This window comes from Leptodactylus fuscus, chromosome 6 (genome assembly GCF_031893055.1).
Source record: "Leptodactylus fuscus isolate aLepFus1 chromosome 6, aLepFus1.hap2, whole genome shotgun sequence".
NCBI classification, from domain to species: domain Eukaryota; kingdom Metazoa; phylum Chordata; class Amphibia; order Anura; family Leptodactylidae; genus Leptodactylus; species Leptodactylus fuscus.
Genome location: NC_134270.1, coordinates 118,188,536 through 118,203,289, shown reverse-complemented (window position 1 = coordinate 118,203,289; position 14,754 = coordinate 118,188,536). Strand labels below are relative to the sequence as shown.

Here is a 14,754-nt window from a genome sequence, read left to right as displayed (position 1 = left end):
AAAATCAGACATGACATCGGGTAAATACAAAACCCCCCAAAAAGACTGCAGTGGGAATCAATGAGTACTGAAATGAGAGATCCTCCTGAGAAAGAATAGACAAAACTTACAACTCGAGCACCAAGACCACACATCCAGGTTCCTGGAAAGCAGCTACACAATGTACCAGCCGGGGGTGATGGAGTTTGTTCATCAACTCAACTTCAGCCCGAGCATTTGCTATATCTTTTTGTAGCCGTGCCTTAGTGAACTTTCCTGCACGGATTTTTCCAGTGGCTTTTTCCTGTAGCTTGTAGACTTGGCCAAATTTTCCCCTGGAAGCATGAGAAAGTATAATACAGTGTTGGGCAACTCCACTGGTACAACACAATACGGTATAGCTAGAGGATATTTATCTGCCTGACATTTGGCCACTAGGGGGTGACAAGTGTCTTTAGTTTAGTGCTTAAATGCTTGTCATGTGGTTCATAATCACAACCATGAAACCAAACATCTCTAAATATGTTACAGTATAAAGAACATGACAAAGTGGTGGGCTTGTAATGTATGAGTAGAACCTCCCAGGCCCCTATGCAAAATCTGTAATGCTCTGTGGGGCCCGCTCAAGTACCAAGACTTGGTGGATACTACAAATTCTGTGACCCCAATAATGAAAGAGGGATTGATAAGGAAATCCATATCCATAACATACCAGAAGTGACAAGTGCCATTCCATCCTTTACTTACATGCCTAGTTTTTCCAACTTTATATACAAGTCATCCACCCGATCTGTGGTGTTTATGGAGACTTCTATATATTTAACAGGCTCCTCATACTCAGGGTCTTCATCTGTAAATCAATATTGCATGGAGATTATCATCACGATGTGATTGTATATCAAGTAAACAATGTAGTTTAACACTTCAAACAAGTACAGATGAAGCAAATTCTAACTTGACATTTAACACATTGCATATTATACTATGAAACAAGAAACTTCAAATTGATATTTGCCATTATAAACTAGAATCCATATCGTCATAAATGCTCATTTTTTTTAAACTGTAATTTTTATTAAACATTTTGAAAAAATTAATAGATCCAAACAATCAAATAAAAGATGAGTAACGGGCACATCAATGGATAAATAAAACATACGGTAAGGGAAAGGAACAGGCGGGACGGGAGGAGAAGGAGTGAAAGACCACGGAGTGTGCAGTAAGCGTCCCATGACAATCACACATCCTGGAATGCATCCAAGGTATGATTAAGGGAGGCTCTCAAGTATTCCATACTGCAGATATCCTTTACCCTAGCAATGAGATCCGCACCAGAGGGGGGTGAGGTCCTCTTCCAATGGAGGGCTTTAAGCGTTTTGGCTGCTGTGCATATATACAAGAACAGCTTAGAGGTCTGTTTACCTAAATGTCAGAGGGGGGGGGGGGGGGGGGAATCAAGCAAATAAAGAAGGGGGGGGGGGGGTCAAGCGGGACACCCTGAATAAAGAGAGCATCAGAGAGGGATTGGACCTCAAACCAGAAGGGCCGGATACCTGAGCAGTCCCAAAAAACATGACAAAGAGCCTATATCAGTCTGACAACGCTAGCACAAGGGGAAGATGAAGGGATTAAGGGAGTGAAGTAGAGCAGGGGTGTGGTACCAGTGCATGAGTAACTTATACTGGGTCTCATGGAATGAAATACAGGTGGAAGATTTAGCTGCGCGAGACCAAATAACTTGCCATTGGCCAGGTGAGATTTGCCTATCCAGGGCCCCTGCCCATTTAGCCATGTACCGTTGGTAAATAGGGGGTCGCCCCTCGGGAGAGGAGAGAAGCCTATAGATCAGGGGTCCTCAAACTTTTTAAATAGGGCGCCGGAGGCAGAGCAAACGCACAGACATCGGGAGCGGTGCCCTCCAATAGGTAAAGTGAAGTGCGCTCCATGGCCTGGCCTGAGCTCCCCAGGAGCTTCATTATAAATGCACGCCTGCCAGCGTTGTCGGCTGGGCCAGACAGAAGTGCTTGACGGGCCGCATGTGGCCCTCGGGCCGCAGTTTGAGGACCCCTGCTATAGATGGTTGAAATGAGGCCCACTGTAGAGGTCCCTGCACGACACAGCTTTTCAAAGGTAGTGGGCGTCGAGACTCTGAGAGCCAAATTGTGAGGAGACAAAAATGGGCAATCTGGTGGTAGTGAAACCACTCCATAGCTGGCAAGTGCAAGGTGGAGGTAAAGTAATGAAAGGGTCTAAGCTCCTAAGTCAGTGGTACCACCAAATCAGCTATATGGAAGAGACCCAAGGTCGCACCATGGACGTGGAAAGCCCCTCAGGAAGAAGTGGATTATATCATGCAGGAGCATGGGGATGCCAAAGGAAAAAGCCTGGAACATTAGAGCCAAATAGCACGAGTGAAGCGAATGGGCCCCAGGAGGGGGGGGGGGAGGTGTTGGTACCACAAATGCATTGGGACGAATCGGTGCCAGCCAAAGCTTTTCGATCTCATCCCATTTCGTGTAGGCTCTATAAATGCTGATTTTAATGTAAAATGGAAACAGCACAAACAGTTTATCAATGAGAACACCACTTTGGGAAGGGGAGGTGGCAGTAGCTGCTCGCACTATACCCCACTGGTTACTGCCACATCTACAGTCTCACATAACATTGTTCAATCCAATGGTTTGAAAAAGGTTAATTGGTACAGAAATGTTACCTGTACATATGGATTGCTGAATAAATGATTAAATAAATGTGAAAATTTGTGCCGGATTTCTGTGTCTTTTCTATTTCTGGAATAAATCAGACAGCTTTCTAATCATAAGCTTTTTAAATTGGAAAAATGTACTAACTTTTGTCTGACCATTGTATAAGCAATGCTACCTCCGATGCCACCCCTGCTATCTCTTGTGTCACTCCCTCTACCGCATAGACTGTAAGCTCTTGTGAACAGGGCCCTCAGTCTCATTGTGTGAAGTGACTATTTCTTTGTAATGTATCTATTTGTCTGTACTGGAACCCTACAAATTGTACAGCGCTGCGGAATATGTTACCACTATATTAATAAAATTATTATTATTACCTCCTCTAGAAGCCATGATAACAACGTCAGACTCCACTCCAGCTTCACTTACTCCATACGCATTGGTGGCTCTGACCCGAAACTGGTATTGTTCTCCAGGCACCAGTCCTTCCTTCACGTGATAAGCGGTGCTAGTACAGGAATCTGTCAGTAGCCTCCAATGATCTTGTCCAACCTGCTTTACTTCTATACTGTATCTCAGAACTGCGCTACCACCATCATAACATGGCCCTGACCAAGAAAGGGTGAGAGAGGATGGCTGCAAGGCCGAGATGAGGGGTTTCCCTGCGGGTGGAGATGGATGGTCTGCATGAAAAGAAAGAATTTTAACTTAAATTGTAATGAAATACATTAAAGAGGTTGTCCATAGGAACGAAGGTCAGACAGATTGGTAAAATTATAGGTCTTCAATGACTCGTTTCTGACAAGAGCAAAAGAGGCAGTTGCAGGTTTTTTTTTGTTTGTTTTTTTAAACACACACTAGCATTCTGATCAGTATTCGTAAACCCACCACCATAAAAAAAAAACAAAAAAAAAAACAGACAAAGGTCCACAGAAAACACCCACTAAACTAAATCCAGATAAATGGAGAGGAACTATGCCCCCAACATAGATTATGTATTTAAAGGGGTAATCCCACGTCGCATACTCACCAGTCTTCGTTGCTGTAAAATCTTCTGTCTTCCTGCTTTGTTGCGTCATTGGTGGGCGGGGTTACATATGCAAAGCCAGCAGCGAGATGCTGCTGGCCCTGCGTGCACGCTCATAGACCAGTCTAGACTTCACAATGCGAATACAGACCCGGCATCCGCCTCTCTCTATTACAGCGGATGCCGGGTCTGTATTGGCGGCCCCTTCCCCCCAAAGAGTAAACTACCCCCCCCCCCCAGGCTCGCTTCCGTGCACTTAGCCCCTCCTCCCTCCCCCCTCAGAGCAGCAGATACATCACTTGACTTATGACCAGATAAGTCAAGGGATGTGTAAAAAAAAAAAAAAAAAAAAAAGAATAAAATAAGATAGTGGACAAACAAAGCAGTTTTGCTGAAGCAATGTATTTAGGAAAAGTCTTACATTCACATTAACAAGCAAATAGATAGGATCTTTGTGATGGGACAACCCCTTTAAGACCAATGTTCTCTGCAGAGGTGAGGAGCCAGGTCATACTGTCTGGACCAAATGAGGCGACCTTACTTAGACTGGGCCCAAGATTAATTTTGGCAGAGAAAATAACTTGACAGGTGTCTTTAAGATTTGTAAAGAACATCTAGTTGTTCTTGAGATACCTATGAGACATGCTATATAACCCATATGAAAAACCACCTATAAATTATAAAGCTTTGTAGTATTAGAAGGCATTACCTAAATTCTAGAAATAGAATTTTATCAAAGATTTTATGACTGTTGTGTTGCCTGATACATAGACGCCCCAAGCTGTTTATTTTGTGTATTGCTCAGGGCTCGTTCACATCTGCGTTCATCTGTCCTTATTGCAGGTTTCCGTTTCCTGCATAAAACAGATGCAGGAGACGGAAGCCTGCAGGAGACTCTCTCACCCATTCATAGACCGGGTCCGGCCGTGAGCGGCGGTGAGCGTTTTAGGCTCTCCGCCGCGAAACCGGGTTTTATAATCGGGACACAGAGTCGGACATGCAGTACTCTGTGTCCGGATTAAAAAATCCGGTTTCGCGGTGGAGAGCCTAAAACGCTCACCGCCGCTCACGGCCGGACCCGGTCTATGGTTTCCGAAGACGGAAACCATGGAACGGAGACATGAACGCAGGTGTGAACCTAGCGTCAATTGCAATGTGTTGTCCATGAAAAAAAAAAAAAAGTGCGGCAACAACCAGAAAGGAATGTGTGGGGGTGGCGACAGACCGGCAGTCTGTAAAGGTGGAGACTAGAGATGAGCGAACAGTGTTCTATCGAACACATGTTCGATCGGATATCAGGGTGTTCGCCATGTTCGAATCGAACACCACGTGGTAAAGTGCGCCAAAATTCGATTCCCCTCCCACCTTCCCTGGCGCCTTTTTTGCACCAATAACAGCGCAGGGGAGGTGGGACAGGAACTACGACACTGGGGGCATTGAAAAAAATTGGAAAAAGTCATTGGCTGCCGAAATCAGGTGACCTCCATTTTAGACGAATAGTGGATTTCAAATCCGGGTCATATGAGAATGTGAACTTTGTGACTATGAGACAGGGATAGCTGTACAGGCAGGGATAGCTAGGGATAACCTTTATTTAGGGGGGAATGTTATTAAAAATAACTTTTTGGGGCTCTATCGGGTGTGTAATTGTGATTTTTGTGAGATAAACTTTTTCCCATAGGGATGCATTGGCCAGCGCTGATTGGCCGAATTCCGTACTCTGGCCAATCAGTGCTGGCCAATGCATTCTATTAGCTTGATGAAGCAGAGTGTGCACAAGGGTTCAAGCGCACCCTCGGCTCTGATGTAGCAGAGCCGAGGCTGCACAAGGGTTCAAGCGCACCCTCGGCTCTGATGTAGGAGAGCCGAGGGTGCACTTGAACCCTTGTGCACCCTCAGCTCTGCTACATCAGAGCCGAGGGTGCGCTTGAACCCTTGTGCACACTCTGCTTCATCAAGCTAATAGAATGCATTGGCCAGCGCTGATTGGCCAATGTATTCTATTAGCCTGATGAAGTAGAGCTGAATGTGTGTGCTAAGCACACACATTCAGCTCTACTTCATCGGGCTAATAGAATGCATTGGCCAGCGCTGATTGGCCAGAGTACGGAACTCGACCAATCAGCGCTGGCTCTGCTGGAGGAGGCGGAGTCTAAGATCGCTCCACACCAGTCTCCATTCAGGTCCGACCTTAGACTCCGCCTCCTCCGGCAGAGCCAGCGCTGATTGGCCGAAGGCTGGCCAATGCATTCCTATGCGAATGCAGAGACTTAGCAGTGCTGAGTCAGTTTTGCTCAACTACACATCTGATGCACACTCGGCACTGCTACATCAGATGTAGCAATCTGATGTAGCAGAGCCGAGGGTGCACTAGAACCCCTGTGCAAACTCAGTTCACGCTAATAGAATGCATTGGCCAGCGCTGATTGGCCAATGCATTCTATTAGCCCGATGAAGTAGAGCTGAATGTGTGTGCTAAGCACACACATTCAGCACTGCTTCATCACGCCAATACAATGCATTAGCCAGTGCTGATTGGCCAGAGTACGGAATTCGGCCAATCAGCGCTGGCTCTGCTGGAGGAGGCGGAGTCTAAGGTCGGACCTGAATGGAGACTGGTGTGGAGCGATCTTAGACTCCGCCTCCTCCAGCAGAGCCAGCGCTGATTGGTCGAGTTCCGTACTCTGGCCAATCAGCGCTGGCCAATGCATTCTATTAGCCCGATGAAGTAGAGCTGAATGTGTGTGCTTAGCACACACATTCAGCTCTACTTCATCAGGCTAATAGAATACATTGGCCAATCAGCGCTGGCCAATGCATTCTATTAGCTTGATGAAGCAGAGTGTGCACAAGGGTTCAAGCGCACCCTCGGCTCTGATGTAGCAGAGCCGAGGCTGCACAAGGGTTCAAGTGCACCCTCGGCTCTCCTACATCAGAGCCGAGGGTGCGCTTGAACCCTTGTGCAGCCTCGGCTATGCTACATCAGAGCCGAGGGTGCGCTTGAACCCTTGTGCACACTCTGCTTCATCAAGCTAATAGAATGCATTGGCCAGCACTGATTGGCCAGAGTACGGAATTCGGCCAATCAGCGCTGGCCAATGCATTCTATTAGCCCGATGAAGTAGAGCTGAATGTGTGTGCTAAGCACACACATTCAGCACTGCTTCATCACGCCAATACAATGCATTAGCCAGTGCTGATTGGCCAGAGTACGGAATTCGGCCAATCAGCGCTGGCTCTGCTGGAGGAGGCGGAGTCTAAGATCGCTCCACACCAGTCTCCATTCAGGTCCGACCTTAGACTCCGCCTCCTCCAGCAGAGCCAGCGCTGATTGGCCGAATTCCGTACTCTGGCCAATCAGCACTGGCTAATGCATTGTATTGGCTTGATGAAGCAGTGCTGAATGTGTGTGCTTAGCACACACATTCAGCTCTACTTCATCGGGCTAATAGAATGCATTGGCCAATCAGCGCTGGCCAATGCATTCTATTAGCGTGAACTGAGTTTGCACAGGGGTTCTAGTGCACCCTCGGCTCTGCTACATCAGATTGCTACATCTGATGTAGCAGTGCCGAGTGTGCATCAGATGTGTAGTTGAGCAAAACTGACTCAGCACTGCTAAGTCTGCATTCGCATAGGAATGCATTGGCCAGCCTTCGGCCAATCAGCGCTGGCTCTGCCGGAGGAGGCGGAGTCTAAGGTCGGACCTGAATGGAGACTGGTGTGGAGCGATCTTAGACTCCGCCTCCTCCAGCAGAGCCAGCGCTGATTGGCCGAATTCCGTACTCTGGCCAATCAGCACTGGCTAATGCATTGTATTGGCTTGATGAAGCAGTGCTGAATGTGTGTGCTTAGCACACACATTCAGCTCTACTTCATCGGGCTAATAGAATGCATTGGCCAGCGCTGATTGGCCGAATTCCGTACTCTGGCCAATCAGCACTGGCTAATGCATTGTATTGGCTTGATGAAGCAGTGCTGAATGTGTGTGCTTAGCACACACATTCAGCTCTACTTCATCGGGCTAATAGAATGCATTGGCCAATCAGCGCTGGCCAATGCATTCTATTAGCGTGAACTGAGTTTGCACAGGGGTTCTAGTGCACCCTCGGCTCTGCTACATCAGATTGCTACATCTGATGTAGCAGTGCCGAGTGTGCATCAGATGTGTAGTTGAGCAAAACTGACTCAGCACTGCTAAGTCTGCATTCGCATAGGAATGCATTGGCCAGCCTTCGGCCAATCAGCGCTGGCTCTGCCGGAGGAGGCGGAGTCTAAGGTCGGACCTGAATGGAGACTGGTGTGGAGCTATCTTAGACTCCGCCTCCTCCAGCAGAGCCAGCGCTGATTGGTCGAGTTCCGTACTCTGGCCAATCAGCACTGGCCAATGCATTTCTATGGGGAAAAGTTAGCTTGCGAAAATCGCAAACTGACAGGGATTTCCATGAAATAAAGTGACTTTTATGCCCCCAGACATGCTTCCCCTGCTGTCCCAGTGTCATTCCAGGGTGTTGGTATCATTTCCTGGGGTGTCATAGTGGACTTGGTGACCCTCCAGACACGAATTTGGGTTTCCCCCTTAACGAGTTTATGTTCCCCATAGACTATAATGGGGTTCGAAACCCATTCGAACACTCGAACAGTGAGCGGCTGTTCGAATCGAATTTCGAACCTCGAACATTTTAGTGTTCGCTCATCTCTAGTGGAGACATCAAAGCGAATGTCAGAGGCTGATACAATGCAGTCATTTAGAAGTACACTGTGATTTATGAGGATGTGGGTTGATATTTTAAAGGAATTTCATCTCTCCACTGCTCTCCAGACAGAGATCCGAATCCAAAAGCCATAACACTTCAGGTGTATGGTGTTTAGGTAAATCACACAAACAAGCAATTTTTTTTCAAGTTAAGCTGGCCATTCACTTATAAAATTGGTCATCCAAATATTTATTTGGCTATTTAATGCAAACCCTTATAAACAAGCATGCAGTATGAATAGGAATAGGATCGTAGGCTGCCGCCAGACATCCATGGTGGCATTTTATTCCACCAAGAACAAAATAATTGGGAATGTTGAATACTTCCAATTCCCAGACATCTAGCACTGGGGAAAAGATGGCACCCCATCGTATACACCAGATGGTTGGACAGTCCCACCGAAATTGGTGGATTCAGTCAACAATCACCTAATGTATATGACCAGATTAAAGTCAATATTTTCCACTATGAACTGTCCCTTCCTGGGTGTGACTGACATCTCCCTTAACATGTCAGGGAGAGAGGGGACTGTGAGCTGTGAGACCCTGCCTCACCACTGTGCCCCTGCGTGCTCAGGCTGCAGGAGCTGTAGGCGCAGTGTGATGATGTCACTCACCACGCCTGCAGCTCCAAAAACAAGAGACTGCAGACTGTGCAGCAGGGGAGAAAGGAGAGGTGAGGAGCAGTGTTTTATTTATGGAAAAAAAATTTCAGCTCAAGTCTGAGAGAAAGCAAGGAAGTCTACTATAGGTCATGTGTTACCCAGATGTCCTAAACTGCTGAGAATTTAGTTTCCATATTATTAGATAATGTAGAGCTGTGATGTGTTCTAGAGACCTCCTCAATGCAGGTATATAACTCATAACTTTCGCAAGTGCTTAGCAGTCTGGCATTTGGCTACAGTTGGATACGGAGAAGGAGTTGCAGCAAGTTCTTCTCCATCCTCAAAGAAGGGATATTAATCAGATATGTGTCTTTGGAGTTAAAGGGAGATCTCATTCCAAGATCTGATAGACCAGGGTTTTCAACTGACACCAGAACAGCTGTAGCAAGAGACCTTCTCCCAAAAATAGATGGCAGGATGACACCGTCAAACATTCAGAATAGTGGGGTTCAGTGAATGAAGCAATGTGGAGGGGGTACACCACCAGTACATAATCCGTTTATAATGATTTTCCTTGATAGTGATGCACAAAGATGTTTGGGCTGCTCCATCCCAAATTAATATTCCATGTAGCCCTGGTAAGGGGTTCTCCCAAGTAACCTTCCCATTTAGCCATATATGAGCATTCCAGTGAATTCTATGGGTCAGGGTTGGTGAGGACCCCATGGATTGCAGTGAAGAAACCTATAGTGCCGGGAATGAGTTCTATGGATATATTTTAAGTGTCTAAACTAGGACAACGCCTTAAAGCTTCCCACACACCTTAGAGGATGTTCACACTGCACACTAGTCCATTAGCCTTAAAGTCAATGAGAAATTTTATTTAATTTCCATGCAAAAATTGACCTATCATGTACATGTATCTGGATATGGGTGCAGATTTTCTGCATGTAAATGCTAATCACGTGTATGTACTTTTGAAAGTATCCCTATACATGTTAGGACGTCTACAGATCTCTGAACTTGGTGGGATCCAATGACAAATAATATGTATGACAAGCTTTACTCTGGAAAGTGAGTTTCTAAACGCATGGAAAAATAATTATTACCCAGAATACATCATGCATGCAGTTCATTCTAGGGAAAGACAACCTAAACATGGATCTTAGCTAAACATATTATACAAGGGAATGCAGTCTGATGAGTGTACACAGGAGCGTGGAGTGTTCTTCAATGGGATTACTGCCTGCCTGCCCCTAGTATCACAGCATTATCTCTTGTACATACATACCATAGTACTGCAAAATCAAGACGTTATACATAAAATCAATAAGTCAAAGGTGATCTTCATATGGCAAGGAATGGATATCCACATTTAAACATGGGCATGCCAATGAGCAGAGTATTTTTAAATGCATTCATTAACCTAAATATCAATTAATTATAAGTTATATATGAATAAATTACTAAAGAGAAAAAAAAAAAAAAACACACCTTTTCCAATGTAGTATTGACCCCTGTCTTTTGATGCTGCCCTAAAGAATACTCACCCACAACTGCGAGGCTAGTCTGATGCTGTATGCTGCTGGTCTGGTCCTGTACACACAGAGTATAACTACCGCTGTCTTCCTCACACACTTGTTGAATCAGCAGGCAGCTCTCAGTCTCCGATGTCCGTACAGAAATTCGAGGGCCATCAACAACCTCAAAAAACAAAAACAAAAAAACGGAAAAAAAAAACAGAAAAACAGAACTAAATTATGAAAGTAGAAGACAAGGCGACAATGCAGACTTATCTATGAGCTTCCCTAATCTAGTAATACCCAATGTCCTGTGTGCATGTGTGAGAGGAAGGCAGATTAACGCTTTACCCACTGTCATTTCCCTTGTATGTGCGGAGAACATATTTACAGCATAATATATAATTAAAGTAACTAAACTTTTACAGTTAATCTGGCAGGATATATGTTATTAATACATTTTGTAATATACTTTATTAAAATATTTTGGATCCTTTTTGTGAAATCCTGCATCTCTTTATTAAAGACAGTGGTGTAACTAAGAATGGCTGGGCCCAAGGCGAACACTTGACATGCCATGTTCTACCTCATTCCAATGGTGTTTGATGAGGTTGAGTTGTAGACCAAACTTCCACACCAAACTCTCCATCTTTTATAGACCTTACTTTATGAATGGCTCTTTTGGGCAGCTATCCAGTGCTGAGGCTTCTGAGGGAAGGGGGTTCATTCCCACCCAAATCTTTAACAAATGTATGCTATTTAGAAGTGACCTGCAGCGCCAGTGAAGCTCTAAGTATAAATACATGTACAGCTGCAATTAGTCTTCCCATAAACAAGGGGGCAGTGCATTCTTACTCCTAGTATGTATAAACCACCACTCAGTCAGACCTGTTGTGTTGCCTGGTCCATTAAAAAAACCACACTGTTGGTGCCACGCTGCTGGCATAATTTTTTTATTCCACATTTGCTTCTATAAAAGGGATTTTTTTATTTTTTTTTTTGAAAAGCCAATTCTCCATCACTTTTCACAGCCACAAATTTGTCTCCTGGAGTTTTAAAATGTGTAAAAACAGGTGGCAGCGCAGTGTACGGATAAACTGAATTTCTATCCCCTGCTTACCATCTGTTTTTAGGGAGCTAGAAATTAGATGGATAGGAGCTCTGACAGTGTTCTACACTATGTTTTAAGCCAAGTTAAGGTGTGGTTCTTTCCAAACTTGATCCCTAAGGGGGCATTCCTACTATCGTTGGACTCTGCCAGTAGTGTCTATGGCTATTGTCTGTAGAAGATTTTAGCAACGGACACTAGCTGGTCCATCTGAAATTTCCATTCATTTCAATGGATTTTATCTTGTGTCTGTTTACACCCATGCCTGTTTTTTCAAGCAGACAAAATAATCCTACATGCAGGACTTTTCTGTCCGTTTGGAAAAAACAAAAAAAACAAAAAACAGTGAGTCTCCGTTATTTATTTTTTTTAACATTGAAGTCTATGAGCAATGGTCTGCTAACCCTAATAGACATATAAGTCCTCTTTCAGTTTCTAAAATAACAAGGTGTCTCCTACAAAATCTGGAAGTTAAAGGGGTATTCCCATGAACATAATTATATCTATATTTGTAGATAATTAAGTTAAACATTTTTGCAAATATAAGTAATTAAAAATTCTGCAAAGTTTTAAAGATTTTCTCTAACTTTCTTAGTGGTGACAGTCCTTTATCTTGATCGGTTGCCATGGTTACGACCACTAATGCAGAAACTTTCTATGGTCTGGGACTTGTCAGGAACCTAGTTATGATTTTCTTATTGTATCTGGGTTATCAGGCAGGGACATTACATGTATCAGAAGACATCCTGGCCACAATATGGAAGTTATGGCTAATTTTCTGACCCTAGAAACTTCCTGCATTCATGGTCATATCCACTGGCAACCGATCAAGACAACAGACTGTGACCACAAGATATTTAGAGAAAATCTTTAAAACTCTGCAAAATGTTTAATCCTACTAATATTATAAGTGTGAAAGTTTGTGTGTTTGGATGTTTGTGAGTTTGGATGTTTGTTCCTCAATCACGCTAAAACGCCTGGACGGATTTGCGTGCAATTTTCCCACAAACATAGTTTTCCCTTAGGATTGAGTCACAGGCTACTTTTGGTGCAACTAAACAACATGGCTTCCTAGCAGGAGACTCACTGTCACCTCAGGAGTAGCCCTCACTCTACTCACTCACTATATAACAGATGTCTGTACTACATACACAATACAACAGATCACATTGTCTGTATCACTACTCACTACATACACAATACAACGCATCACATTGATATACTCCTGTACACAGGCTGTATATACTATATAATTACATGTATCTCCTATCACTGCTATATACAGTACCTGATACATATATACTCCTGTACACAGGCTGTATATACTATATAATTACATGTATCTCCTATCACTGCTATATACAGTACCTGATACATATATACTCCTGTACACAGGCTGTATATACTATATAATTACATGTATCTCCTATCACTGCTATATACAGTACCTGATACATATATACTCCTGTACACAGGCTGTACAGGCTGTATATCCTACTAATATTATAAGTGTGAAAGTTTGTGTGTTTGGATGTTTGTGAGTTTGGATGTTTGTTCCTCAATCACGCTAAAACGCCTGGACGGATTTGCGTGCAATTTTCCACAAACATAGTTTTCCCTTAGGATTGAGTCACAGGCTACTTTTGGTGCAACTAAACAACATGGCTTCCTAGCAGGAGACTCACAAAAGCAGGACTCCTAGCCCCAGCTATAGACTCACACACACTGCCTGGCATTTCCTGCCTCAACCTGCCTGCACACTCCTTACTGTCATCTCAGGAGTAGCCCTCACTCTACTCACTCACTATATAACAGATGTCTGTACTACATACACAATACAACAGATCACATTGTCTGTATCATTACATACACAATACAACAAATCACATTGTCTGTATTACTACATACACAATATAAGGCTGTATTCACACAGAGTAACGGCAGGCGTTTTTTGTGTGTTTTTTGCACATAGCGCCGCGTTAACGCCGCGTAGCGCCGCGTTAAAGCCGTGTGTACGCCGCGTTAACGCCGCGCTATTTTGCGGTGGCGTTGCCCGGCGTTAACGCCGCGTATATGCGGCGTTAACGCGGCGCTACGCGGCGTTAACGCGGCGCTACGCGGCGTTAACGCGGCGCTATGTGCAAAAAACACACAAAAAACGCCTGCCGTTACTCTGTGTGAATACAGCCTAACACATCACATTGTCACTGTCTGTATTACTACATACACAATATAACACATCACATTTGCTATCCCACCAAACTTTTTAAAGCACTTTTACAGTTTCACACGTCTGTGTCCGCCCAATTCTCAAATCACCGCAGACGAAGTCGCGGGTAAAAGCTAGTTACTTATATTTGCAAAAATGTTTAACTTTTAATTACACTAAACAACAACAAAAAAAAACAAAACTTTCCGTGGATATCTTGGTATACAATAATCGATCTTAGTCAATTTGAACATGCTGATTTCAAATACGCAAACCGTTTTTCTGTATCACCGTCCATTCTTGAAATATCCACGATTTTATATTTCAATTAATTACTTCAAAACATAAGAAATGTAATTTTTGCATAAAAACTTGTATTTTAAAAGTTATTGCTACATGAATTTTAAACATAAACATGAGCATGGCTATAGCTATTTATATATATATATAGCTATTTATATAGCTAATTATATGTAACATACATAATTATATGATACACAAAATTTCAGTTTGAAGTCTAATATCTGTAAAATATGTGCAAAAAATCGTTAAACATGTTCATGGTTTAATTTTCTTGGCTGTGGACTTCCACTTATACTGATGAGTTGACAAATCATGCTGAAGCGTCCAACAGTAGTCTGCCAACATCACTGCACTCAGCTGACCCTGATAGCGTGATTCCATCACCGAAATGTCCTGGTGGGGGAAGTGCTCGACATGTTAATCGCTGACTGAGCCTAAGTTTTCTAGAAAGGCTATTCCACACGTACCTTTTGTATGTAAATTGTCTCAGTAGATTTTGAATAAGTATGTTTTTATTTATATGGTAATGAGCCTTCTCTGTGCAC

The 14,754-nt window shown here is 43.8% G+C and overlaps 1 protein-coding gene across 1 annotated transcript in view; it reads right to left on the bottom strand.

Annotated features, from left to right (window-relative positions):
- Positions 1-14,754, bottom strand: part of LOC142209636 (myosin light chain kinase, smooth muscle-like) — a 36,543-nt gene that overhangs the window by 6,991 nt on the left and 14,798 nt on the right. The window contains exons 6-9 of the mRNA XM_075278655.1: positions 10,620-10,773; positions 3,059-3,364; positions 727-829; positions 111-314 (exon numbers count right to left, since the gene is read on the bottom strand). Coding sequence (XP_075134756.1) covers positions 111-314; positions 727-829; positions 3,059-3,364; positions 10,620-10,773 — 767 coding nt within the window. The remainder of the gene's footprint in view (positions 1-110; positions 315-726; positions 830-3,058; positions 3,365-10,619; positions 10,774-14,754) is intronic.